Raw genomic sequence first — 27146 nt, 5'->3', positions numbered from 1 at the left:
AGGATCAGCCTTGTCTATTTGCCTCCTAGGAATAGTCTTCAAATTTTAAAATATTGTCCAGTAATATAAAAAGCGATGATCCAAAACCTCAACATTTGCTACCTTTACAATGAAAGCATTTTTACCTCTGTTGTTTTGCTATAGTATCCCAATCTTTTCCTTAGACAGTCACTAGAATTTTGTATTTGAAAAATAAAATTTATTGATGTCATTCCCAAGGCTGAAAATCCACTTTGCCTCCATCTGAAGTTTGCACCATAGAGTATTATAAGCAGAACATATCAAAGTGCATGTGAGCTATGATAGATCCTTCTCACTCTTAATCCATTATGCCCATCTGTACCTAAAGACTGGAGTAATTTTGAGTTAAATATATTTTTTTCCACCTAACCTCTTCTCTGTTTTCTTTGCTTTTCTTCTTATTTTACTTATCAAACACTTCAAGTGCATCTTAGATTGCTATTGTGCTGTTGAGAATATTTGAGGAGTTCACTAATTCATATACAATGTGTAATTCTTGTGTTCCATTTGCAATAAATTTGTATTATATGAAACAATAACCAAGAGTATATGGAATTAAGAATCAACAGTACACATAGAGAAGTACATGTGAAAAACGTATGCAGACATCTTTGTATGTCTGAAAGAATTTTCTTTGCCTAGCAACATCATTCTGCAAAAGAGTATAATTTTCATTGAAAACAAATTGTTAAAATTAACGTGTTTTATATTTATGTACATCTAATTTTCTCTTTTTCCATTAGGATGAAAATGGTCACTTGTGTTTCTCTACTCTGAAGACTTAGAATCAGACAACTCCAGCTTCGATTCTCCGGGTGCTTCAGGATGTAAATACTGTCTGACTTTTCCCCTGTGGGCAGTCAAATCATGGACACGAGAAGCTGTTTACTTTGGACTGTCCTTCCAAAGGATGCTTTGAATGCGCACTAAGCATTTATAGCTGACAAGGAAACGAAGGGCAATTGTGAACTGGAAAGCTGTCTTACAATGAAAATTACGAGTACCTCTTGCATCTGTCCAGTGCTAGTGTGTCTCTGCTTTGTGCAGAGGTGTGACGGGACTGCCCACCACGGCTCCATCAAGGTGACCAGAAACCAAACCAAACACCCAGAAGGGGAAACCGAAGTCCACCACCGCCCCAAAAGGGGATGGGTATGGAATCAGTTCTTTGTTTTAGAAGAACACATGGGACCAGATCCACAATATGTTGGAAAAGTAAGTCTTCTTTTGGTTTGCTTTGTTTTCATTTGCTGTGATCTGTTTATTCTTGTTCAGAGAAGTTGTGGAGTGAGATGAGGGCAGGGTTGGTTCAAGAGACAAAAAATACAAACTGAACAATGGTATAGGAGGCTGAGTCTTCTATCAGAGAGCTTAAGGGAGCAACTGTAAAAGATGACACCACTGACTACATTATGTTTAAACTTGGTTTCATATATATTGAACTAAATATTATTTTCTAGGACAGTGCCCTTTTCTTTCTTATAAAGCAGAATGACTTCATTGGAAAAAAATTAAATAATTCTGTTTTATTGCTATGAAGGTACATTTTAATTTTGTATATCACTGATATGTTAATCTTTATTGATAACTTTTTATTTACTGCTAGTACACATGATGCTAAGAATGACATTTTACCATATCTAATGTTTGTATTCATTGTTACAGAGATGTACCAAGTCTGCATTTAAAAGAAAATGAATATTCTCTAATATCTAAAATTAATTTTCAAAGCAGTGTTTCTACATTGTATATGAAATTAAATATGCATTAGGTGTACACATCTCGCTAAGGCATACCCATCTTGCTAAAAGGCTCACAAATTGCATTGAGTAAATCATTAGAATTTCCAGTCAAATTTATTTTCTCTTAATTTTAAAAAAAATAATGATTTATCAAAATGTCCAGGAAATCATGTGCTTAGCAAACTGGGGGAGCTTAAGCATGTGTCTTCGAGGCCCTACGACGGAATAGGACATAGAAAATCCCAAGCCTGATAAATTACTGGTCTTTGCAAGCAGCTGCCAGGGTTTATTCGGTACCTGCATAAAAACCACCAAGCACAGCCGTGGAGACGTGGTGATCCGGGCTCAGTGGCTTCCACCTTGCTGGCTGACTCTTCACTCTCATTTGAGCAGCACTCTTTAAAAAGCAGTACTCCATCCAAACATTAGAGCTTCTCTCATGTGTAGGCGGTGCAAGATCACAACCCTCCACTCCGCCCCTTGTCCAACAGGGATTCAGTTTCAGCTGCATTTTCCACACAACACAGAAGCCATGGAGTCAGAATATGGAATGTGACAAAAGGCTTGAAACAGTTCTCCTGTCTTCCCACTCGCATACCAACAGGAGGCAATGGTTCGTCTTCACGGTATGAGTTACCCACTGCAAAGTGTTCCACGAACTAAACACAGAAAAGCAAATGTATTACCATTAAAGCATATTGAATTACTAAATATTTATTTTTGTTTTGAGCTTCAAAATCCGTCTCCATAATAGTTTCAATTCTTTTTTATTCATTAAGTTTTTTGGTCCATTTTAGTTATACGTTTCCATCATATTCATCATTGGGCATCTGTACCTTTAAATGATGTATCTTGGTTATTATTTTCCCCATTCCCCTGCCCTCCCTTTCACCCCATCAACCCTCCATATTTGCAAAAGCTTTGTTTCCAGTTTTTCCTTTTCTCATATTTTTCCTTTCCCTTCTTTCCTTTCCCCTACCCCTCCTCTCTACTTCCCCTATGACTTTTTCTTCCTATTTCACATTATCTATGTAATACTTTCAATTCTTGCAAAGGAAAAAAAAAGCAAAAAGAGAAAGAAATACATAGGCTTTTTTGATTAAAAGTCAAACAGGTAATTAGTAAAACATTTTGTTAGACCAATTGCGCCTGCTGGGATGTCACTGTAATCCTCACATTCAGGATACAGAGCCAGAAGGCCATGAGTTCTAAACCACCCTGCACTACACAGTGAGACTCTGTCTCAAAAAATTTTTGTTGTACATATTCTTATGATTTCCCAAAATAAAAAGAAATAAAACTTCTTAGAACTGGAGGGAAAAGTTCAATCATCTATTGATTTTTCTCAGCCTATGTTTAATGAAAGATGAAGCTGAAATATCCAGATCAATTCTAAGGATTCTAGGATTATTAATGAACATATGGTTTGGATCTCCTCACAGATTAGAGGGTGGTAGAAGTTCACAGTGCTCCACAGGCTTTGAGGAATTTTACACACTGTATTGTTAGCACCACTGATGGACAAGTGGACACACTTAGGAGGCCGTCATCTCACATGAAATTCCATCACCACTGTCCATAAATTATGTGTTACTGGAAAATAGCTATACTTATGGATTTAGGTATATCTATGGTTCCTTTAAAGCTACAATGGCAGAAGTGAGCAGAAACAAAGTAAAGCCCACAAAGTAGGAAATGTGCAATATTAGTCATTTATAAAAAGTATTTGTGACTTAAGATGCCCACTGTGAAAGAGCATGGGTAGCAGGATTTGAGATTATCTTGTTGTGCACTGTACATTTCAGAGTATTTGGGAATGATCAAATGTGATAATTCACAGGAAAATGTGCCCCGAGGTATGAATTTTTGAAGCTATGTTAATGGCTGTGATAATTATTTGAAACTATTGAAACAGAGATGTCATCAATCAGTACTTTCTCTGGAAAGAGAATTTTAAGGTACTTTATTACCTATCCTGTGTAGTTAATTTAATGCAAGTTTATTAACTTTTATTACTATTTTGTTCTAACATTACATAAAATAACATAATGAACACCCACGTGCATACGTCCTTTAGCACAACTGTAAGTGTGTCTATTGGAAAGATTCCTGAAAGGAGAGTCTGATTAACAAATAAGTAAATTTAATCTCTAGAACCTCCCCGTAAGTGATGCTGTAGTCTACACTGTCATCAATGATGTACTGAGTAACTCTTTCTCTACAGGAATGCCAGCAAACATAGCTGTACAAAGTGGAAGTTTATAAATAGAGTAGATGGAAAGTAATGCTGCTATACTTTTAAGTTAAAGTTTTATAGTTATGGGTGAAAACAAAATTGTTCTAATGTATAGAGATATAATGATTTTTAAAATGTAATTTAGTTCTTAATTTTGAATTATTTTTCTAGCCTTTTTAACTTAAAGATATTAGTATTTCTTTATATGTGTATTTAACTTAAAGATATTAGTATTTCTTTATATATTTTAGTATATAAGGTGTTATCAGAATGCTCTTTTGATTTGTTTTTAAATAAAATTAGTATTTTTTTTATAGAGTAAGTTTAAGCATTTCCCCATGCAGTTATACTTTTGTTTAACTTGAGTGTTTCTGATATTTGAGAGAATTGTATGTAAGGATTAGCGGGAGTAGAGAAAAAGACATTTTTCACCTCAACATTTCCAGTCTATCACCTCAATTAGAAAATATTACTTATTGAATAAAAATAAGAATGATGTAAAAGTTATATTAAAGACTGGAATTTGAAAGTTAGGGTACACAATTTAGGGGCTAAAATAAGAATGCTTGATTTTAGAATGTTTGTTTCATCTTTATCAACAGAGTATACCAGAGTGGGGATGTAGGTAGTAATTACAAAGTATGTGGATTCTTGCTGGTAATATTCAGGAAAATTGAAATATTTGCAGTTTATACAATGTAAGTAACTGTATAAAAAGTGATATTTATGAAAGCAAACTGGTTGGCACTATCACTTCATATTTTTCAATTGGCAGCTGCATATGATTAGCTACTGATGCTATATTCTATAAATATATATCATTTTCATTTTAAAAATATAGTTTCTTTTACTTACCAAACATTTTTCTCTAAGGAAAAGAAATTTACTTTATTCCAGATTGCTTGTATGAGTATTGTCCGCCTTGCACTATTTTTTAATTAGATAAAAATGAAATTAGGTAAAAGAGTCAAGAAAATAAAAGCATGTACCTATGCAGCAATATGGCTAAAAAATCTAATAATTTGAAAATTTAAATAAGTTTAAAATTTTTTTTAAATGTTTGTAAAACTAGGTCGGGATTTAGATCAGTGGTTTTGTCACCTGCCTTGCAAGTGCAGCACCTGAGTTTGATCCCCAGTACCCCCCCAAAAAAAGTAAAATTTAAAATTTGCCTTAAAATTCTGGCTTTATTGGCATTAGAGAAAGATTTCATAATAAAACTCAAAAGATTACTGTTTTGAATGAGCAAATGAATTATATTCTGTGTTTACTTTTCTGTGTTTATGTAGTATCTGCCAATGAGTGTTTAACTTTATCTAGATAAAAATTATAATATTTGAAAGTGTTAGTGATATTTATTAAGACTTTGGTTACTAAAACTCTCTTACTTCCACTCTCTCCTTTTCCTTCATAATGTGGGCAGGTAGGGAGTACAGATGGAAGATCATTGCTCACAATTTCCTTTATTAAAACAATAATTTATGTACCTGTATATGTATATATAGAATTACATATGTTTGGCCAGAATATATGGCCAGAATACACACATACACACACACACACACACACACACTCACACACACACACACGCACACACACATGGTAAAGAAAGAAGGAAACTATTTTACTCAATTCCTCAAGTAATAGAAAATAAAATAGCTGAGGATGTTTGAGTGATTTCTTGTTGTTCATAGGATTAGTTATGGCAGTCTGAAAGGACAGAGTTTACTGTATCTGATCCTTTCATGAAAAATTACTTTCTAATACATAGAGCATACAATTTCCCTTTAATTGTCACAATTACTCCTATATTTCTTTATTTAAATAGTAAACACTTCTTTGTATATTACATGTCTTTGTACTTTAAGTAGTGTATTTTGAAATTAAATAAATAATTTTCAGGTTAATGAGAAAATATCATGTAAAAGAATTGTGACATTCAGCCTTTTCCTAAAAAACATGATTGCTTTAATGTCATCATGAATTTTGAGTTAAAAACTAAATGCACAGCAAGGTATAGTCACAAATACTTACCTGATATTACTAAGATAATAATTTTATGAAGATTTTTTACAACTTCCTCAAAACAGAAAACAGAGTATCTAAACATGACATTTAACTGTTACATAAATGACTAGATTTCAAAACAGTTTTAAAATAGTCCAAGAGAAATTAAACTGCTATACTTGGATCCAAACTTACAAAAAAGTGGATGCAAACCGGAGGAGTTTAATTAGCTGTATACAACATTGAATTTGTAGTGATTTGTTAATGTTTTATTTTAAAGAAATCAGATTTCAGTAAGGTTAATTACACTCTAGGGGTTAGTGATATTTTAACTAAATGAAATAGCAAGTGTTTCAATTAATGAGTTTATCTCCTAACACTACACTGACAATCTCTTTTAAAGGTCACCTATACAAAACATGAACACTGTGAACAGAACATCTATATCTACTTACATTGAAAATGTAAATGTATAGACAAACTTCCATACATGTGTGCATCAGTGGTGATAATCCACACGGAACTTTGACCCTGAAGGGCACTGGCCATCTCTGGGGCCTTTTTCCACCAGAGCTGCTAGCCACATAGAGACACTTGGCATAGTCACAAAGGCCTATATACTTAAAGGCCAGAATATACAGTAATGCACTTTCAATTCAGAGTAAAAAAATGAAAATAAATATAATTCACTAGTTATTATACTAATTTTGGGCCAGTATAATTGTAATTATTATTATTATTATTTTTGTAATTAAGGGATGGCTGTATCAAGGCAAACTGGCCAACAGTCCAGGAAAATCTTAAAGTGTTTCTGAGATTTAATTGTGAAGGGTGTGAGTGGTATTATTTAGTAAAACCTGGTGCAGCTTAGGGCACACACACAGGAAACAATCACTCGGCTCACAATTGCAAAATGTGAGGCTTCAGAAACTATAGATGTATATTCATGCACATACCGGCAAGAGTGTTTTGTCTAAATCATAATTCGTGTCTGGAAATACAAACCCCGATTAATAATATTAATATGTAACAGGTTGTGGAGAGATATTGGTTAAGCAAAGGAAACATTTAATTAACATATTATTTGATCTTTCTAATGAGAATATGTTAATTATATTGCTTTCATAATTAAAAATAAATATCACAGTTCTAAATTAATAACGTTCATTGACTGGTAAATATTAAATCATTGCCAGGGTCTTTTCCTTCTCCTAAATTGAAATTATTAAATCAATCTGTACTCTGAAATGAAAGGCTATTTTCTAGGATCCTTCCTGATCCCTGCAATTATACCTTTACCATCTGGATCGCACATATGACACTCTCATAAGCTGATTTTATTTGGGCTTATTTATTTTCAGTAGACTTCTTTATCACATCTATAAATACGAGCTTTTAAAGAAATCAGACTTCTACTATGGATCACGTGAGAACACTTTTCAGCTCAGTAATATTTACAAAAACAAGTTACAATTTTGAAGTACTCTGAATTAGGGCTTCAGCATATGCATTTTAACAGTATACATTTTTAACACATAATAGTGTGGAATGAGTACTTTCAGGGTAGCTACGAGGATTTTCACACTTAATTATGTAAATATACTATCAATTATTTCTTTGAATTTACTTCTAATTCATTTTTGCTCCATTCTGAAACTAGTTTTTATATATTTGATGTTAGACTTACTTCTAGCTTACCAATGCATTCCTCAACTAAGACAAACTGTTCCTTCATTTGAACATGAATATTAAATACATTCTTAAATTTCTACTTCTTTTGGGTTTCTCTTCTTTTTGTATATTGGTCTGTCCTTTCATTTTTTACTTCTAGTTATTTTCTTATTAATGTAATTATTATATACAAACTAATAAATTCCTTTTTGGTGTTGTGTTGAATACTGCATATTATTTTGTGCATGTGTATTCATTTTCTACTGTGGGTCTTTGATCCTGGCACAACTTTAAAAAATATATTTATATGCACTGGAGTCAGTAGTGAGAATAAGGATATCATGGAGAACTCTATAAATAGCCACATATAATTTTATCTGATGGAAAGAAACAGTTTTATAAATCTGCATAGACATTACTTCTTAATTTATAATCACTGACTTTACACACAATATAAACAACAACACTGAAACATATAGAGTGTTATCTCATCTCATGAGCTTAATTTTTTCCATAATCCTGGGAAAGCTGGCCATGTTCACGTTCATCACCCCATGCGATGCACCATCTACAAAAAAATAAAATAAAATAAAAACCCAAAACGCCAAATGCTTTTGTGTGAGAACTAGTTTTTGTTCCAAAAGTGTTCATGATCCAAAGTATCACTGTACCTAAGACACATTTCATCTGGGCCACATGCTTGGATTTTAATATTCTTTTTCTTTTTTTAAAAAATGTTATTGGTGCAGTTCAGGTATACAACATAATGACATTCATGGTTGGAAATCTGTGCTTTTATATAATATATATTGCTTCTTATTTTTCCCCATTCCCCTGCTCCCCCTCCAAACATTTCTCCCCTTTCTATTTACAAAGACTTTGCGTCCATGTTTTCATTTTCTCATATTAATTTCATTCCCTTCTTTCCTTTCCCCTTCTCTTGCCACTTCCCCTTTGCTTCTTTTCTTCTTATTTCACATTATCTTTTACACCTTTTGATCCTTATTTACACTTTCAGTTTCCCACACAAGAGAAACTATTTGGTGTTTACATGTGTCCTATTTATTTCACTTAAGAATATGGTCTCAATGTGCATCCATTTAGTTATGAATGTCTCTAATTTCTCATTCTTTATGGCTGAGTAGTACTCCCTTTTATAAAAAAGGAAAACATGCATTTGCTTTATCAATTCTCCTGTTGATGGTCAATTGGGCTGTTTCCAAATTTTAGCTATTAAAAATTGTGCTGCCAGGAATATGTATCGTTGTTTTATGACTTTTTAAAATTCTTTTAGGAAGATGCCCATCAGGGGAATAGCTGGATTAATGGGACTTCCAAATCCCATTTCTTTGATGTATCTCCACACTGATTTCCACAATGGTTGCATCAGTCTGCACTCCCACCAACAGTGGAGAAAGGTGCCTTTTTCCCCACAGCCCCACCAGCATTTGGTGTTTGTTAATTTCATTACAGCAACCATTCTTTTTTTGGTGAAGTGGAATCTCAGCATTGTTTCCATTTACATGTCTCTAATGGCCAGCGAACTCGAACATTTTTTCATATGCTTATTTGCTATTTCTACTGCTTTGAGAAATGCCTGTTCATTTCAGTTGCCCATTTTTGGAATGGGTCTTTAAATTTGATTTTTTAAAAAATGTTCTTTATATATTTTAGATGATTGACTCTTGTCTGAGGAACAGCTGGTAAAATTTTTTCCCCTGGTTTTTCTCTTTTTAATAAGAAGAGATCCCACTTGTTGATTTTTTGTGATAGTTCACGTGCAACTGAGGTTTTCTTTTCCATGAAACATTTTCCTACTTGGGACCTTGAGATTTCAAGGCAGGTGCGGTGCCACTGAGCTAAATCCTTTCTTCTTTTCTTTTTTGGGAACAGAGTCTCACAGTGTAGCTCAAGCTGACCTCGAATTTGTGGTGATCATCTGGCTCAGCCTCTGGAGTGCTGGAATTATAGGCATGCACCACCACACCTGCCAAGAGTTTTAATTTCTTATAGCAAATCTTTTATCCCCCACAACATTCTAGAAGATCACTATTTTCCTTGTTACTTGTGTAAATTGTTTAGTAGATTTTTACTTTTCCATTTCTAAAGTTTTTTTTTTTTTAAATATCTCTATTCTGCCCAGGTGATTTAGCTCAGTGGTTCCACTGCCTGCCTCGTAAGCACAAGGTCCTGAGTTCGGTCTCTCATCCCAGAAAAAAAAAAAATCTCTATTCTTATTTCATACCTAAAGAAAACTGAAATTCATGTTTTCTAAACTTATGCTGATGAAAAAACAATGTCTTGCTTCCAGAATCTGTAACTGTTTTTTGTTTGTTTGTTTTTTGTTCATTTTTCCCCCAAGAGTAACTAAGCTGGTTTCAGTTAGAAATGAGTTTGCTGTCTTAAAGTCCTTCCTCCTTTGATTCCAATTAATTATCTTTTATGTGTTCTAGAGCAGTTGTATCATACCATCACTTTTACTCTTTATATATAATTTTCAATTGTTTATAGTGAAAAAGTGTCTATCAATTTACTACTTTATGGTCATATATTTATCAGACTTTTCTTAGTAAAAAACAAAATTATTATTAGAAAATATTTTTAATATTCTTTCTAGATAAAAATATTAGCATTATTCTAATATGAATCAATATATTTAATCAGTTGCATAGAAAATATTCCCAAAATATAAAATTGAAATATATACTCCAAAACCACTATTTCTTTATACTTAATCGTAGAGTGATGTATTTACCTTGGGGAAATTAAAACTTTATACCGTGGGTATTATATTATTCTCAGAAAATGTGTGCTATTATTTTACTGATTTTTTCCAATGAATATTTAAAATTTAATTGCATTGGACCTCATGCAACAGGCATTTAATTTGAAAGTGGAGCCTGAGGGGCTTCAGATACATTTATTTTTATTTTATTATTTTTAAGTTTGTTTGTTTTATCCTTTCATAAAAATTCAGGTACTTGTTAAAATAATTATGGAATAAATTGAATCTTTGATTTTCCTCTAGGATCCCTTTTTCTTCTATGCACAGTGCACTTGTCACTATATTCACAGAAAGTAGAATGGTCTATGTGATGACAACTTTTCTACATTAACTATAATCAATATAAAAATTAAAATAAATGTACGCTAATTTTTCATAGTATTTGGTTTGTATTATTGGGCTCCAGCTTGATCACTGTTGATTTCATTTGACAAACTTTCCATCTAGGTGGGATGTATTCAATCCTGTAAACCTGATTGAACACATCCCTTGCTCCTGTCAGTATGCCGGTCATTGTAGTAGAAACAGAAATAGGACGGGGGACAGTAAAATGAAACCAGCGTTCACAGAAACAGACATTCAGCTATCATCTTTGATAAGGAGTATAAGAAATGATACTTGCTACATTATGGAAGCAAAAAACTATATTTTTATATTTAGGCGGGGATGAGGATGCACCGAGGAAGGAACAGTCAGGCTAAGACCTAAAAATAAATAAGAGCTCTCCAGGCTAAGGTTGATGGTCTATTGTGTTTGATTATTGAAAATGGAGCAATGCCCCTAGCAAGGGTGAAAAGCATGCAAACATACTGGGATGGGAAGGAACATGTTTATTGAATGTTCCAAGATCTAGGTATGGGTAGCAGTGAATGAACAGTGCAGAGCAAGGACCTTAAATGTAGTCTCAGTAACATGCTTATGGTTTTTACAGATATCTGTAAACTTAATATTCAGACAGAAATCAAGACATCACTGAAATTTTAAAGAAAAGTATGTGGCATCGCTGTGCATATTGACATATTTATTAGGAGGCAAAAATTGTGGACGGAAGGGAACAAGAAATTAAAAAAGTAAAATGTAGGTTAATTTCTGGAGAGAAGTTAATATATAATACTGAAGAAGGTAGGAAAGTAGCATTTGCTTAGCTTTGCATACTGATTCAAAGGCGATACTCCCATATTCCCTATGATGTATTATGGAATCAGAACAGCACCTCAAGACATACTTGCAACAAACATGTAAGTAACAAGAAGTAGAAGAAGGAGTTTTAGACAAATATCCATGATTGTATACTATATAAGACTTTGATATTAACAAATCCAACCTCATAGAACAGATTTTTATTCAATACATTAATTAAGGTATATAAGCAAAATGATGGATAGATCTGATTTGACTCCAAAGTCACTGTTTCAACATGAATGATGCTTTTATTAAAAGCTGTCAACATGTCGTTTACACTGCTAGATGTGGAGGTTATATCAAGGGTACAGCCCCAGAGGCCGTGAGAGCGAGGAGATGATGGGATCGCCCTTGGGGAGGAAGGACTGGGTCACAGGGCAAAGGATGCAGTAACAGGGCAAAAATAGACAAAAGTGAAAGAAGAGAACAAATAAACATGATTTCAAATTATGGAATCAAGAGACCTCAAAGTAATATTGTGCCCCTGCCAGATAATCCAGCAGGTATTGTATTGGTTATAAGTGCTCTCCAAGCTAGTGGGAAATACCTTTCATCCCACGACATTGGAAGACTGAGGCAGGAGGGTCACAAGTTCCTGCCTGCGCAGTTTAGCATCTATGACACAGTAGAATTTTAGGAACAACCCATCCAAAGGTGACTAAATGACCTTTAAAAACAAACCAAGCAGGACAAGCATTGGACATACACTAAAAGTTCAGAAGTTGGAAGAGAGCACACAACACAGATCACAGTGTATGATTCTGCTAAAATGTCAAAGGAGAATCCCACACAGATGTCTTTGCCAATGCACTGAAGGAAGTCTCAGTGGGAAATGTCATGAAACATATTTAGGGCAACTCTGGTGGCAGAGAGGATGCATTGCTAGTCCTCTAATCTAGCCTGGAATTTGACAGTTTAAAAAAAAAAAAAAAACACCAGAGAAGGAAACAGATGAAAACTTTTTGAGGCACAACTGACAAGATTGTGTGCCTGTTGAGAATGAGAAATTGGCATACAGGGCCATTTGCAGATGGCTGACAGGGTCCCGACGTTATGCAGGGGCCAGACAAGAGCAGGGTCACATCTAGGAGCAAGTCCCGTGAAGTACGGTTCAGACAGGCTGCATCAAGGCTGCTAGGACGCATGCAGGCAGGAAGGTGAGCGTGGTGCAAAACATCGGGGAGAGATGCAGAATTCCAAAGAGCACAGAGTTTATCGGAAAAGAGAACAATAGGAATGCACAGTTGCTTAAAAAATGAAATTCAACAGAATAATGGAAAAACATCAAAGAGAAATAAAACAAGTGTAGACAAGAAGAAGAAAGTCTCAAGGAAGAAACTGAACCACAAATATGGCTCAGTGAGAAGGAATACAAGAGTGAAAACAATTCATTTAGACCTTAAGGTTATTTTCACCTGAACAGCCTTAGTATTATTCAGGAAAAGGACCAAATTTAAGACTTGTAACTAGTGAAACAGATTGGTTCTGAATTGGCATAAATTCATAGACTACTTGCTTATTTGTAGGACAGCTATTCATTTTTATCCCTTTAAATCCAGGATATCTGAAACCATGTATTTCTCAACATGCTCATATCTCAAATTCTTATCAACTGCCTTAATAATTTTTACAGAGTTTATATGGGCTAGTACTGCCTTGCTAGCTATTGAAGGAAACCATGTTAAATTAGCTTAAAATGAGAGCTAAGTGATTACCTTGCATATCTGAAGAATAGAACAGGCTTCAGGCATATGTAGAATCAGAGATACAAATAATGTGATGAAGATTCTAACCCATCCCCTAAAGCTAAAATCTCAAATATTTGCAAGAAAGCAAAGTCCCAAGATTTGCAGGCAATGGTTCAATCAGTTTGTACACCCTGCTACTATAATGCAGGCTTCCTTCCTTGAAGCTAGGTACAGAGGGATTTTAACTGACCTAAGATATTAATTAAAGTGTTTGCATTTTAAGATCCTCCCCATTTCTAGATAGCAGTTTCTGTTAATTATTAGCCTAAGAAGTTTTATTGGAAAACAACCGACATTAATTTGATAAAAAAATAAAAGTAAGTATGAAATAAGTTGTATTCATTTCATTTTAAAATTATATATACTTTCTACATATTCTTATTTGTTGACTATTTTCCAAGCCATGCCTGGTATCTAATCACACGCAAACTGCACCAGATAGTAAGCATGGAGAACATGGTTAAATTATGGTAGTGAGTTTAGATCAGTGCTGCTGAACCAGACTTTCTGCAGGGAGATCGTCTTTTGTGTCTGTCCTGACCACTATGGCAGTCACAGGCTGTATATCACCACTGAACATATGCAACTGAGGAAATGAATATTTACATTTTACTAACTTACATTTAAAAGACTACTTTTGGTCTTCAACAATCACATGGGGCAGCACATGTGTAGACTAATCAAAGAGAAAAATCTAGCTCAGTTTGCATAGTAAATAGAAAAATATGTGTGAAGGTCATATACATAAACAGTCATACAAAGTAAGACTAAACCGTATGGAGGTAAAGCTAATTGTAATATGAAGCAGAGCTGGAGACTAGGAGAGTCAAGCATTTCTTTTTCTCTTGGTTTCAGTACCGTTCGTCATTTTTGTTCATTTTATTTTTTATGTTCTTGTGTTCAAAAGCATAGCTCAATAGGCTTTTGTTTCATTATTTTATTCCTTATGCTCTAAGAATTATTAAATATAACTCATTTTGTTTAAAAGTAAACAGAAACTCAGAATAGCTGAAGCATACTTTCTTTTTTAATTTATTTGCTCACACCCTTATTTGAAGAAAGGGATTTTACTTATCAGGTTATATATGGGGAACTAAAAGTAATGATTCATAAACTTGTTCTGGAACATCTTCACTGCTTGGTAATTGCTTGTTCAGTTCATTAGCTGCTTTGCACGCATGGGTTGTTCCTACAATTATATCAAAATTATGAGAAGTATTCAACACTGTTATAGTATTCACTGTGGTGTAAAGTGTTTTTAATTAAAATAGAATAACCATAAGCAGAACAGAAAAGCTATAAAAAAAGATGTATACGTTTTGCTTGAAATTACATTTTTCCTTATTTATGACTTCTGTTGTTGATTTATGCTGAGGTTTTTTCTTCTTAATCTAGGGTTTGCACTGTTACTCTTCTTTGCACCCTGTTATTATTGTTACAATGAGTTAAACTGATATTGAAGAGTTTTCAATGTTATTACTATTTTATAAAAATTTAGATAGAGAAGGGTAACAATATATCTAATTGCACAACAATTATTGGCACAAACAATATCAAGTAAATATTTATATGTTTCTAGGGAGCAACATCAACGGGAGATGCAGCTGTGGGAGAGGAATGAATCCAGAAAGCTGATAATTTGCACATGAGATATTTCTTATGCTATGCTTTCCAGCTGCAATTTCTTTAGTGTTTATATGAAATGTTGAAAACAAGAAGATGAATATATGCTTACTTTGAGTTAATGTATTTAGAACAAAGCTTTAATTCAGAATATGTAATTGTGGAACATATATCAAGAAGGTATAATATGTTCATGACTACTAAAATGATCCTAAGGAAATATGTAACTTGGACAACTAGAAGTATCTGAATTTGTTTTACGAAATTAGCAGTAAACTACACAAGGATAACTTACTATAAAGTGACATGGACCTTTGGCAGAAACTTACTTTATTTAAATGACTCACAGCTAGTAAAGTGGTGACCATCTTTTTGCAGCATATACGTACTTAAGTTTTTTGTATTATTTTCACATACTGCTGAAGGCTCTTGAAATTTCTGCATGAAAGTGCTTCTCCAATTTTAAAAAGAGATTGTTAAATGAAAGGACATTTTTCTCTACATAAATATCTTTAAGCCATCTTAATTGTTTTACCATGATTAATTTTCTTGATGCAATATAATGTAAATGTGAAAATGAAAGAGTATAGAGCGATAGTAGCAAAACTGACCTTTGTATTTCCACACTCAAAACCTGTTCTTACCAAAAATAAACAAGCAATAATAGATTTTGCAATTTAACAGGTATATGTATTATATATATATGCTTACATTAACCATATTTTATTTTTATTCATAAATTATCATGATTATTTCTTCTTTTGACTTCATTTGTAACACAGATTGAACATTCCTAGATAGAATTATAAAGATTGGAATGCTCAAAAATCTGCAACATTTTTGTGGTACTGGAAATCGAACTCAGGACCTTGTCCTTGCTGGGCAGATGTTGCGCCACTGAGTTAAATTCCCAGCCTAATCTGCAACTTTTCAAGCATCAAAACGACACCACAAATGAAAAACTATTCTATGCTATCACATTAGAGGTTACTGTAAAAAAGTAGGGATACTAATAGTATTGCATAAAATTACCCCCAGGCTGTGCGTATAAGGTATATACTAAACATAGGTAAAGTTCCTGTTTGGATTTGTAGCTCTTCCCTACAATAATTCATTACAGCTGGGGATTTACCTCAGCGGCTCGGTGGCCTGCCTTGCAAGCGCAAGGACCAGAGTTCGATCCCCGGTGCCCCCCCGCAAAAAAAATTTAACGTACATCATCACAAGATAACAGAGGCTAAAAATCCAAAATACTGCCTGGCAATTGCTTGTTCCATTCTATCGCTGCTTCGCATGCATGGGTTCTTTGTACAATTATATCAAAAATATATATTTTAGCTCATCCTATATTATACCTGAATTTTTTTTTAATTGAAAACTCAGAGAATGCATGTGACAGGTTAAAATGTTTCAGAACAGACCCCTTTCTTCATATTTTAAAATGTCTTTTGTCACTGTGTTCTAAACATGATTTTATGTACAATTTTTTTGAGATGTTTACTGAAACATGTTAAAGGCAAACCAAGCAAAATTATATTGGCAGAGTGCTTAAACTTTGGTCCACACGACTCTGACGGCTCATTACGCTGACCATTGTTTTTGAATACTCACTGAACATTTATATATCTTCTTTTGATAAACGCCTATTAAGATCTAGCACTTATTTTATTTATCTCTTGTGGTATTTTCGTTGTTCTGGGGTTTACTGTATATTACGCTTATATGAGTTTTCAAATACTGACTCCCTCAGTTTATTGTCCTACTGACTGTTCAGAAGCTTGTGAATCTGATGTAAGTCCACTTGCCTTATTTGACTTTTATTGTTTTGCTTCCGGGATGTTTTTAAAAACATCTCTGTCCTTTCCTATGTTGCAGAGCATTTCCCTGATGTTTTCTTCTACTACTTCTGGTTTCCGACCTTACATTTATGTTTAATTGATTTGAGTTTATTTTTGTAACAGATGAGACATAGAGATTTAGTATAACTTATCTACATGTGGACTAGCAATTTCCGTAATGGCCTTTATTCGAAGAAAATCTTTTTTTTTTTTTGGTAGTAGGGATCGAACTCGGGCCGCTGTGCTTGCGAGGCAGGTGTTGGAACCACTGAGCCAAATCCCCTGCCAAGCATCTGTTATATTTTAGTGTGAGTTTTAAAAATGTTTTTATTTATTTTTCACTGATGCACAAAAACACAAAATGTATATCTCCAAATTGATAACCATGTAATATTTCAATATTTGTATATATTGATTATTTTTATTTTAAATTCAATGAAACTATCATTATGAACGTTTATTACTGCATTGTGGTTGAAATTTTCAATCCTTTCTTTCTTCTAGCTTTATGAAATATACGGGACCTTACTGTTAATCTGCAGTCACCACATCGTGCAGTAGCACACCGGAGCTTCCTGTGTCTATCTAGAAGCAATGTAAGACTCAGTGATTAAGTCTTTCCCAGCCTCACACTATTCCCTGTCTCTTCCTTCCATCTCTGGTGAGAGCATTCTAGTCTCAAGCTCTGGGAGATTTATAGGTCGTATATTCTATGTGTGAGTGAAAGCAAATGAGAGGAAACTTGTACATTGTTTGTTGAAATCTAGTTTTTTTGCACATATTATGAAAAACATTTGAGAAGCTCCTCAAAGCCTAAAATTCGAATTACAATACGTTCCAGATATCCCACTCTTTAGAATTTGCTCCAAGTGAAAATAGGTCAGATTTCAAAGAGACATCTGTGCCTTCAAGTTTACTGTTAACATGAAGAAAAGAAATGGATATAGCCTGGGTAATGAGCTGTTCAAGAAGATTTGTTACATAAACTCTGGACTAAATTCTACGTCGTGTTTTTACACATTGATGAACTGATGGGCTAATATTTTTATTGGGAATTATTTCATTCAATATCATGCAATGCCTCTCAGTAATTACAAACACGAAATATCACTTGCAGCAGTATGGATGGAAATGGAGAGCACTACCTTAAGGGAAGTAGAGCAGGCACAGAACAGTAAGTACTTTATAATTTCACTCCTGTGTGCAGTGTATAAGGTAGACACCGTGGTATTTGGAAGTAAAACGGTAGCCTTGGGAGCCTGGAAAGACGAAAGGGAGGGAAATGGGAAAGTTTGATCACTGGGTACTCAATTACTTTGAACAAATTAAGAATCTCAAGCGTACTATTGCACAGTATGGGGACTATAGATTTTTAAAATGTGCGATGCATTTTTAAAAAGCCGAAAGAAAGAATCTTGAATACTTTTTCCTATAAAATAGTGAAAGTACTTGTGGAAATAGGTATGTTTCACTTGATTACACCGTGTTGTTCCTATTACTTTTTTTCTTCTATTTTTCTTTTTTGTAGTTGTTGCTATTTTTTATGTTAGATACTCTGCTGTATGCCCTAATAGGTTACAATTTTTGTATTGGATGATTATGTTGAACACCTTTGTATCTGGTTATCTGACACATGCATATCTTCTTCTGTAGAATAAATGTTAACGCTTTGTGTACGTGTTTGAGTGTGTGTGTGTGTGTGTGTGTAATTGAACTCGGGGCTCTTATATGGAGCTACATTCCCAGCTACCTTTTTCATTTTTTTGTTTTATTTTAAGAAGGGGTCAAAGATGCCCTTCTAAGATCCTCAGGTTGAGCTGGAATTCCTGATGCTCCTACCTCAACTTCCAGAGTGCTGGAGCCTGCCCCACTATGTCCAGCTTTGTATTCATTTTTGATTGGCTTTTTTGCTTTGGATTTATTAATTTTGAGATCCGCTTACATATCCTAGACCCTAGGCTTCTGTTCTATGATTTACAACACCCATTCCACTTTCTAGCTTGTCTTCCATTCACACTGTCTTCCATGCATCAGAGTCTTAAAGTTTGATAAGGTACAGTTTATTTATTTTTAGTTGCATGCAGCATGTTTTGGTGTCAAATCTAAGAACACTTCTAGCTTTAGATACAAAGAATTTTCTTTTTTTTAATCAAAAAGTGTTTAGGTTTTTTCCCTGAAGACAGTTTTTTTAAAGCGTGTGATGTTTAGATCAGTTTTCACTTTGTGTCTTACTTGTATCACCTTGATCCAGTATCATTTGTTCAAAAGGATACACTTCCTCTTTTTCGTTAGTTTTGCACTTTTGTCAAAATTAATTCAATCACACATATGTGAGTAATCTATTTTGTTCCATTAATGTATATCTCTCCTTCAATTAATACCACACTTCATTGGATTGTGACTAAATGGTCATCATTATTGTCAAAAGAAATAACTTTCAATTTCTTTTTCCTTCCCAAAAGTGTTTTAAGTGGTTTATACACACCATCTTTCCACCAAAATAAAATTGAACATAAATTCCTTTCTCTGTGTAAAAAACAATTTCTGAAATTTTGGCAGATACTGAAGTAACCCTATAAATTAGACAAGAATTGAATTTTTATTGTGTTTAGGCTTCCATTTCAAAAATAAGATAACTTTGGTTCATTTATTTTATTTGTCTTTGGTTCCTTCAACAAAATTTGTAGGTACCAGCATCTGAAAAATACTTTCATTTTTGTGATAGCCCATGTCTTCTGCTTTAATTTCAGTTTCAAAATTTTCATTATTTGTATTGATTTGTTATTGTTGAGCTTTTATTTTGTCAACTTGCTGAACTCCGTGATTTTAGTAATTGAAGACTGGGTCTCTTTTTCTTCTGTTTTCCTCTATTCTTTGTTTCTCTCTCTGTTGGAATTTTCTACACAGCTAATAATGTCTTCTATAGATAGGGAAAATTTTGTTCCTTGGTGTCTGATTTGCATGTAAATACACTGAGCACTTACCTTGCTTGGGTGTTAGGGAAAAGATTCAGATTTTTACTAATAGGAGAATGTTAGTAGTAGGCTTGTTAGATATGTTTTTAATCAAATCATCGGATTGAACAAACTCTTCTTTAAAATTTGCTGAATGTTTATCTTATTGTGATAGCCCATGTCTTCTGCTTTAATTTCAGTTTCAAAATTTTCATTATTTGTATTGATTTGTTATTGTTGAGCTTTTATTTTGTCAACTTGCTGAACTCCGTGATTTTAGTAATTGAAGACTGGGTCTCTTTTTCTTCTGTTTTCCTCTATTCTTTGTTTCTCTCTCTGTTGGAATTTTCTACACAGCTAATAATGTCTTCTATAGATAGGGAAAATTTTGTTCCTTGGTGTCTGATTTGCATGTAAATACACTGAGCACTTACCTTGCTTGGGTGTTAGGGAAAAGATTCAGATTTTTACTAATAGGAGAATGTTAGTAGTAGGCTTGTTAGATATGTTTTTAATCAAATCATCAGATTGAACAAACTCTTCTTTAAAATTTGCTGAATGTTTATGACGAATACTTGTTAGACCATCAATTGATATTATCATATAACCTTGTCTTTCTTAGATTAGATATGATATATTATGGTGATTTTTTTGGTTCCTTTAAATTTTCTCATTTATGAAATATTCACAGTATATGTTAGATGCTCTTCTTTAATAATCAAGAACTTAATTTAGGGTTAGCCTCTAGGTATTGACTTATTTTTTTGAACTATGGAAGTATTTCATCTCAAGCCAACACTGTTGTGGGGTTCCCGTCGGCAGTAGACATTCAGTGCCTGTGTGGTTGGAGTTTGATCGGCTTGGTCTATGTAGATCCACTGGACTCTCATTCATCCAAGGTAAGGTTGGCTAAATCTCCCGTATGCCAAATTGTAGCTATCGTTTGCTGAACAAGACATGCATGATGATGCCCAGCTTCGCTGTTGTCCTAAAATGGGATTTTTCCCTCAACACCATATAGCCAAGGAGGATCAGGACTTGTTTATGTCTGTCTAGCTAAGTATATATCTCCCTCAGTAGTTCATGGTAAGCAAAAGCAAAATTCAAAATCTATGAGAAGCACGGTATTTTTATTATATGGTTTTTCTTGTTGATGCTACCAACTGATGTCCTTGCCAGACCTGATACCCTCGCTCATATTTTCAGAAGAATGACTGAATGTTGTGAAATAGGAGTGGGGTTAATTAAGATGCGTTCTGTTGTTTGATTAGGGGTCAGAACACACCAGGTACCAACCTTTCGTTAGGTCTAACTATCGCTTACCAGCTATTGAGGCAATCCTTAAACTCAATAGCTTCGCTGTTGTCCTAAAATGGGATTTTTCCCTCAACACCATATAGCCAAGGAGGATCAGGACTTGTTTATGTCTGTCTAGCTAAGTATATATCTCCCTCAGTAGTTCATGGTAAGCAAAAGCAAAATTCAAAATCTATGAGAGGCACAGTATTTTTATTCTATGGTTTTTCTTGTTGATGCTACCAACTGATGTCCTTGCCAGAGCTGATACCCTCGCTCATATTTTCAGAAGAATGACTGAATGTTGTGAAATAGGAGTGGGGTTAATTAAGATGCTTTCTGTTGTTTGATTAGGGGTCAGGACACACCAGGTACCAACCTTTCGTTAGGTCTAACTATCGCTTACCAGCTATTGAGACAATCCTTAAACTCAGCCAGAAAGAGAAATAAATGTAACCATATTTTTTCTATCATTCAGTTCATTATATTTCATTATTAAATGCAGTCTGTAGCACTGTTTCAGTTGAAACTCAGTGTACTGAGTTGCAACAGAATCTTGGTAATTCTACTTGGATATTGAGAAAAAAATTTTGTTCATACATATATAAATAATAAACTGTATCATCTAGGAATTAATTTATCATATGGGGAATTTGATTCCCAAACTTATTATTTTCCAATTAAGAGTTTGCTTTTCACAAATGCCTGGGTTTTCCCAAACATTTCTTCACATAGTTTACAGCAAAGTTTTACATCTTTCAAGAATGCATCCAAGCTGGTATGTTTGTCCACCCTTCTTAAAACTATTCACCATTTGCAACAGAATCTTGGTAATTCTACTTGGATATTGAGAAAAAAATTTTGTTCATACATATATAAATAATAAACTGTATCATCTAGGAATTCATTTATCATATGGGGAATTTGATTCCCAAATTTATTATTTTCCAATTAAGAGTTTGCTTTTCACAAGTGCCTGGGTTTTCCCAAACATTTCTTCCCATAGTTTACAGCAAAGTTTTACATCTTTCAAGAATGCATCCATAATGGTATCAGTTTGTCCACCCTTCTTAAAACTATTCACACGCCCTTTTTCAGAAATAAAATACAGCTTTTTTTCTTTTGTTCTAATCTCTATGTTTCCAAAGGTTAGATGGCAGACAATTATATATGTTTCCTTAATTTTAAATTTTACTCACAAAATGCTTTATTTTCCTCTTCCTAACAAGAATAAACCCCACAATGAATTCAGTCCTGTAAAAGAAAATTATATGATTTCATACTGGAATCTCTCTAAGTAATCAGTTCTAAGTAAATACACTTCCATTTTAGTCTAGACAGGCTTTAATTACATTTGGTTTCCCATAATAAAAAGTAAAATAAAACGTAAAATAAAAATTGATCACAGATTTATATTCACCTTACTTATGGAGTGATCAAATTTACCTGTGATGCAGTCCCATGAGTATTAGTACATTGTTTTAAAGCAACCTTTAAGAGAATACAGCAAGTTGCATAAAACTTTTTTTAATAATTATATTTCAGAATCTGAAGTTAGAAAGTGTGAACAACCAAAAATTAATTGTTTAGACTTAGGCTTAAAGTGTGCGCTTAAAGTGAATATTGTCATAAAATTCAGATGTATTGCCATTTACTCATAAAATGTGACAAAAAGCATTTATAAATTTTAAATCCCTAGCATTCTCTAAAAAGTAGATTATCATGGAAAATGACAAAATAAGGGAATATGCAGCAAATACTGCAGAGGTGTTGGAAACATCTTGCTGAATGTTTCACAGCACTGGCTTGCAACAGGTAGTGGAAATGAATAAGTAAATCTATTTCTTTTCCTCCTACATCTGTCACATTTCTTGTGAGAATTTCATTCACATTTGCAGTTGGAAATCGAAAATAAAAATAGAACACTGTTTGGCTTCTTCGATGTCAGATAATTACTATCAAAATTTTGTAACTGAAACCCGATGGGGAATGGAACTGTGCTTTTGTTCCTGTGCAACAGAAATTCTGTCCTGTGAAACTACAGGGATAGCCTCATAGTGCTGGGTGGTACCTTTCCATTTGTAATCGGGAATGGCTTATCCAGTCACACGTGATAGGAAGGCTGTTAAAGGAAAGATAATGCTAGAGCATTAACATGTCCTGTTGTGTATGAAATACATTTCTGTTATGGCTATAAAATAGAAATTCAACATGTATTAAAATTAATGTTTCTATTTCTCTGTACCAAGAATTACATTGAGCAGGTTGGTGTACATGTGTGTATATATTTGAGAGAACAGAGAGCCCACACATCTGTATAGTGTGAGTACCTGCTTCATATTAGAGGCCTAGAATTTTTAGTATAGTATTATCATTACAATATGTGTTACCACTCTCATTTCTAAATGACTAAACTGGCTCTATATAAAAGCTCCATGGGGTGATGATTTACAAATTTATACCTCCAACACAAATATCTTTCTGAACTTCATATTCCTTTAGTAATGTTAACATAGTATTTATTTCTAAAGGCCTTGTGGTTATCACAGAATTAACTTACACTGAGTTAAGTGAGGGCACTCTCCTCACAGTGGCTCAAACGTGGTTTTCCTCCTCTTTGGAGTAATTATATTACTTTTCAGTGAAAACATCTAAGAATCATTCCATATCCCCCTTTCACACTAGCCTTTATCTAAATGCATTTTGCCAGTGAACACTGTCAATTTCTCATGTAAAAATATATCTCAAATATGTTGAGGTCTTTTCTTTCCACACTCTCTCCAGTCTAATTCACTTTGCCATTACCTTTCACCGGAAATACTGCGACAGCTTCCTACTTCAGATCGCCACACTCCTTCGGCACCACATCTGCCCTTCATCCACCACCCAGGTGGATCTGTGTTTGAACAGATATCTGATCACAACTTCCTAGGGTTGAAAATTCTTCAGCAGCTTCCAAATGCACTACGCTTATATTCTAAACCCTTACTATAGACCAAACCGTGTGAACCACTCCTCCCCTTACTTTTCTCAAATCCTCTTGTTTTTATCTCCTCTTATAAAAATGTCTATTATTTCTTTATAGAATTTAAAAATATTGTCACTGTCTAACCACACCTAGATTCATCACTCTCTATAACACATCTTTTGTTTACAACTGACAATGTCATTAGGACATAGCCAAGTACCTGGCGTAGAACAGATGACATAAAATGTTAGAAGGAAAGAGAGATGGAAGGAAGAAAGGAGGAAAAGAAAGAAAGAATGAAAAAGAAAGAGAGAGAGAGAGAGAGAAGTCCAGAAAGTACAAAGGTCTCAACATTTATGCATAAATTAGAAAGAAGAATCCGAATTGAAAGACAGAACCCCCAATTTCTATTGTTTTTAACTTCATCCCTTACGATGACAGCAAAATTTTAAGAAGGTAAGATTTTGGGAAAAAATCTAGCAGTTTACATGAGAGAGACTAAGGGGATAAGAGTGATGTTCTAAAAATACCTTCTGTCTGTTAAAAATCTTGCACTATAGTGAAAATTGAAAACATATAATGAGCCTATAGATATTTTATTGACAAACCATAAACATTTAAATTTTCAAAACACATATAAGTGCAGATATATTTTTGTATTTTATTACACACGTTTATATATAGTGCATAACTGAAAAATAAACTATGGGTGCAATTATATTTGTGAAAATAATTCCATGAATTATACATACACACTTTATTACATATACTTTTACATAATATATTCATACAAGATACACGTTATGCATATTACAATATATATGTATATTATTAATTGTTTTTACTGATATTGTTAATGTAAAACTCTGGATAGAACTATGCAACTATTACTACTACTAGGAAATATAACTTCTAAAGCAATGATTTTTAACACACTAAAAACATAAAAGCTAGAAAATTTTGGTTTTCCTCTGATTTTGCTTCACAGCCCTGTAAATTTCATATTTTATAAAGGGAGTTTCCCTATCAGATTTAGTGGGCTAAGAATATTAATTTCAAGTTTAGAGCAGTAAGAACTGTTCCAATAAAAGGTTGCGTTAAGAGGGAGGCGGAGAGAATGGCGTACCTGCTTCAGGTATTAGAGATCCTTCCGCTAAACAAAGTGGTACCTCAGTTTATGAACTTAATTCCTTCCACAATTCTTGTCTCAAACTGAATTGGATGAAAACCAAATAAAATTTCCACATAAGGTCAGCATTGAACCTAACCATTCGATTTGACTTGGTTCTCACCCCATTCAGTATGTGTTTTCTTTTTTCATCATGAATGCAAATTTATTGACATGTTCAACTAGTTCCTATCACTGGGTACCTAGGTGTTAAAACTGGAGTTAGAGGAAACAGAAGTGATTACCCATACTGAGTACTGGCATATCCATATATATTTAATCCAATTCCAAAGAGTTCAAAGGCTTCTCTTAAGTCACTACTGTCAGCGCTCTCCATTTGATGCAGTGCATGATTCATTATTTGCTCTGGGTAGAATATTTATTTGAGCAGTGCTAGATGGCTTTATTGTAGAAAATTAGGTGTCTTCTCTTTCTTGAGCTCTAGACATCAACTTTGCTAGTGACAGCACTAATTAATTATTTGGCAAGCCCGTCTTCCTAAAGGCAACATGAGAGCTGAGACTGATCACTTAAGCAGAAGCTCTAAGAGCAATCTTGAGTGGATAGAAAGTCTAGTACATTAATAGAATCCAATTTATATTTAAATGAAAATGTTTAATCTCAAAATTAAAATGTTTAAATGGCACACTCTCCACCAAGTATATGCATTTATTTAAATTCCTTCCATTGCAAACACTTACAATTAAGACTCTTCACCATGGGGAATATTATGATATAAATAAATTAACTGACATACATTTCAATGAATGTCTTGCAAGAAAGAAATTTTCTCTTTTTTTGACTTATTATCAATACCATCTTGAAAAGTCCATCTATACATGCACAAAGTAGACAAATTCAAACTTTGACTGCAGCTGTTTGGTTACCACATCTAATCACCCTGAGAATAACAAAAAGTATTTGAGGGTTTGGAAATAACAAATAATAAAATATTTTCACTGCTTATTCTCCACAGTCTAGTGTGATTTTCCATTGATGTTAGTTAATTGTAAGCAGTAAGCTTAGAAATTGAGCAAAAAAAAGAAAAAAAAATATATATAGAGAGAGGAACACAGTAAGAGACAAGCCAGGGAGTACTTCTAAAAAACTTCTTTAAAAACTGATAAATATTAAGGGATACTTTATCCAGTGCAATAAAAAGGATTAATTTGTGTTGCTTGTGAGAGGTTTCTTAAATACATATTCTATTTTTTTGACGTATAAGTTGATGCAATAATTTGTACATTGGTTTGCCATGTTTTTAAATCTGTTTTTAATTTTTGTAATCTACCTTGGACTTGGATCTGAGTTTTGTTTTTTCGCATCGTTCTCTCCTTTCTTTCTTCCTGACAGTTTTGTTTTGTTTCTTCTTTTAAGTTTCACAACAGGCCTATATATTTTTTTCCTATTTTGTTAAATGATTGAAATCCACGACAGGCTCACAATATCTTGTTCCATCACACAGACACTAGAGTTTCTGTGAGTTAAAGAGCAGCTGTCCCTGGTGATTCACTGAGACCCTAGTGTTAGTTTCAGGTGCATTTTAATACGTGGCCTAATATGAAATGTATTGTTAGGTGACTTGTTACTTCTCTGGATGGAATGGAATCAAGAAATAGACAAGTTAGAGTTCACATATATTTTATCAGGGCTCAGCGACACTGTACTTTAGAACTAGAGTAATTTTTTTCTGCTTTTTCCCCCCTTTTTAGGACTAGAGTCCTGTATAAGAAAGAAATCCTTGGGAATATAAATCAGTACTACACCAGCAAACTCATTCATATGAATTGAACAGCCTCACACCTCATCAGCACATTAGAAAATGATGCTTTTACTTGTGTGGATTTCATTTTCACAATGTAGGTAAAGCAACTCTGATATTTCTACAAAATAAAATAACATTAAAT

At 33.7% G+C, this 27146-nt stretch overlaps 1 protein-coding gene across 6 annotated transcripts in view; it reads left to right on the top strand.

Annotated features, from left to right (window-relative positions):
* Cdh18 (cadherin 18) overlaps positions 1 to 27146 on the top strand; it is an 883722-nt gene that overhangs the window by 592863 nt on the left and 263713 nt on the right. For 5 of the 6 annotated variants that reach the window (XM_033757792.1, XM_033757776.1, XM_010609461.2 and 2 more), the window contains one exon: positions 765 to 1236. In XM_033757792.1, coding sequence (XP_033613683.1) covers positions 1009 to 1236 — 228 coding nt within the window. In that variant the 5' untranslated portion in view covers positions 765 to 1008. Of the gene's footprint in view, positions 1 to 764; positions 1237 to 2337; positions 2390 to 27146 lie in introns of those variants that run through there. The other variant, XM_033757814.1, reaches the window with a different exon arrangement.

Source organism: Fukomys damarensis, unplaced genomic scaffold (genome assembly GCF_012274545.1).
Source record: "Fukomys damarensis isolate Sample0158 unplaced genomic scaffold, DMR_v1.0_HiC HiC_scaffold_1, whole genome shotgun sequence".
NCBI classification, from domain to species: Eukaryota; Metazoa; Chordata; class Mammalia; order Rodentia; family Bathyergidae; genus Fukomys; species Fukomys damarensis.
This window is presented reverse-complemented; position numbering and strand designations above follow the sequence as displayed.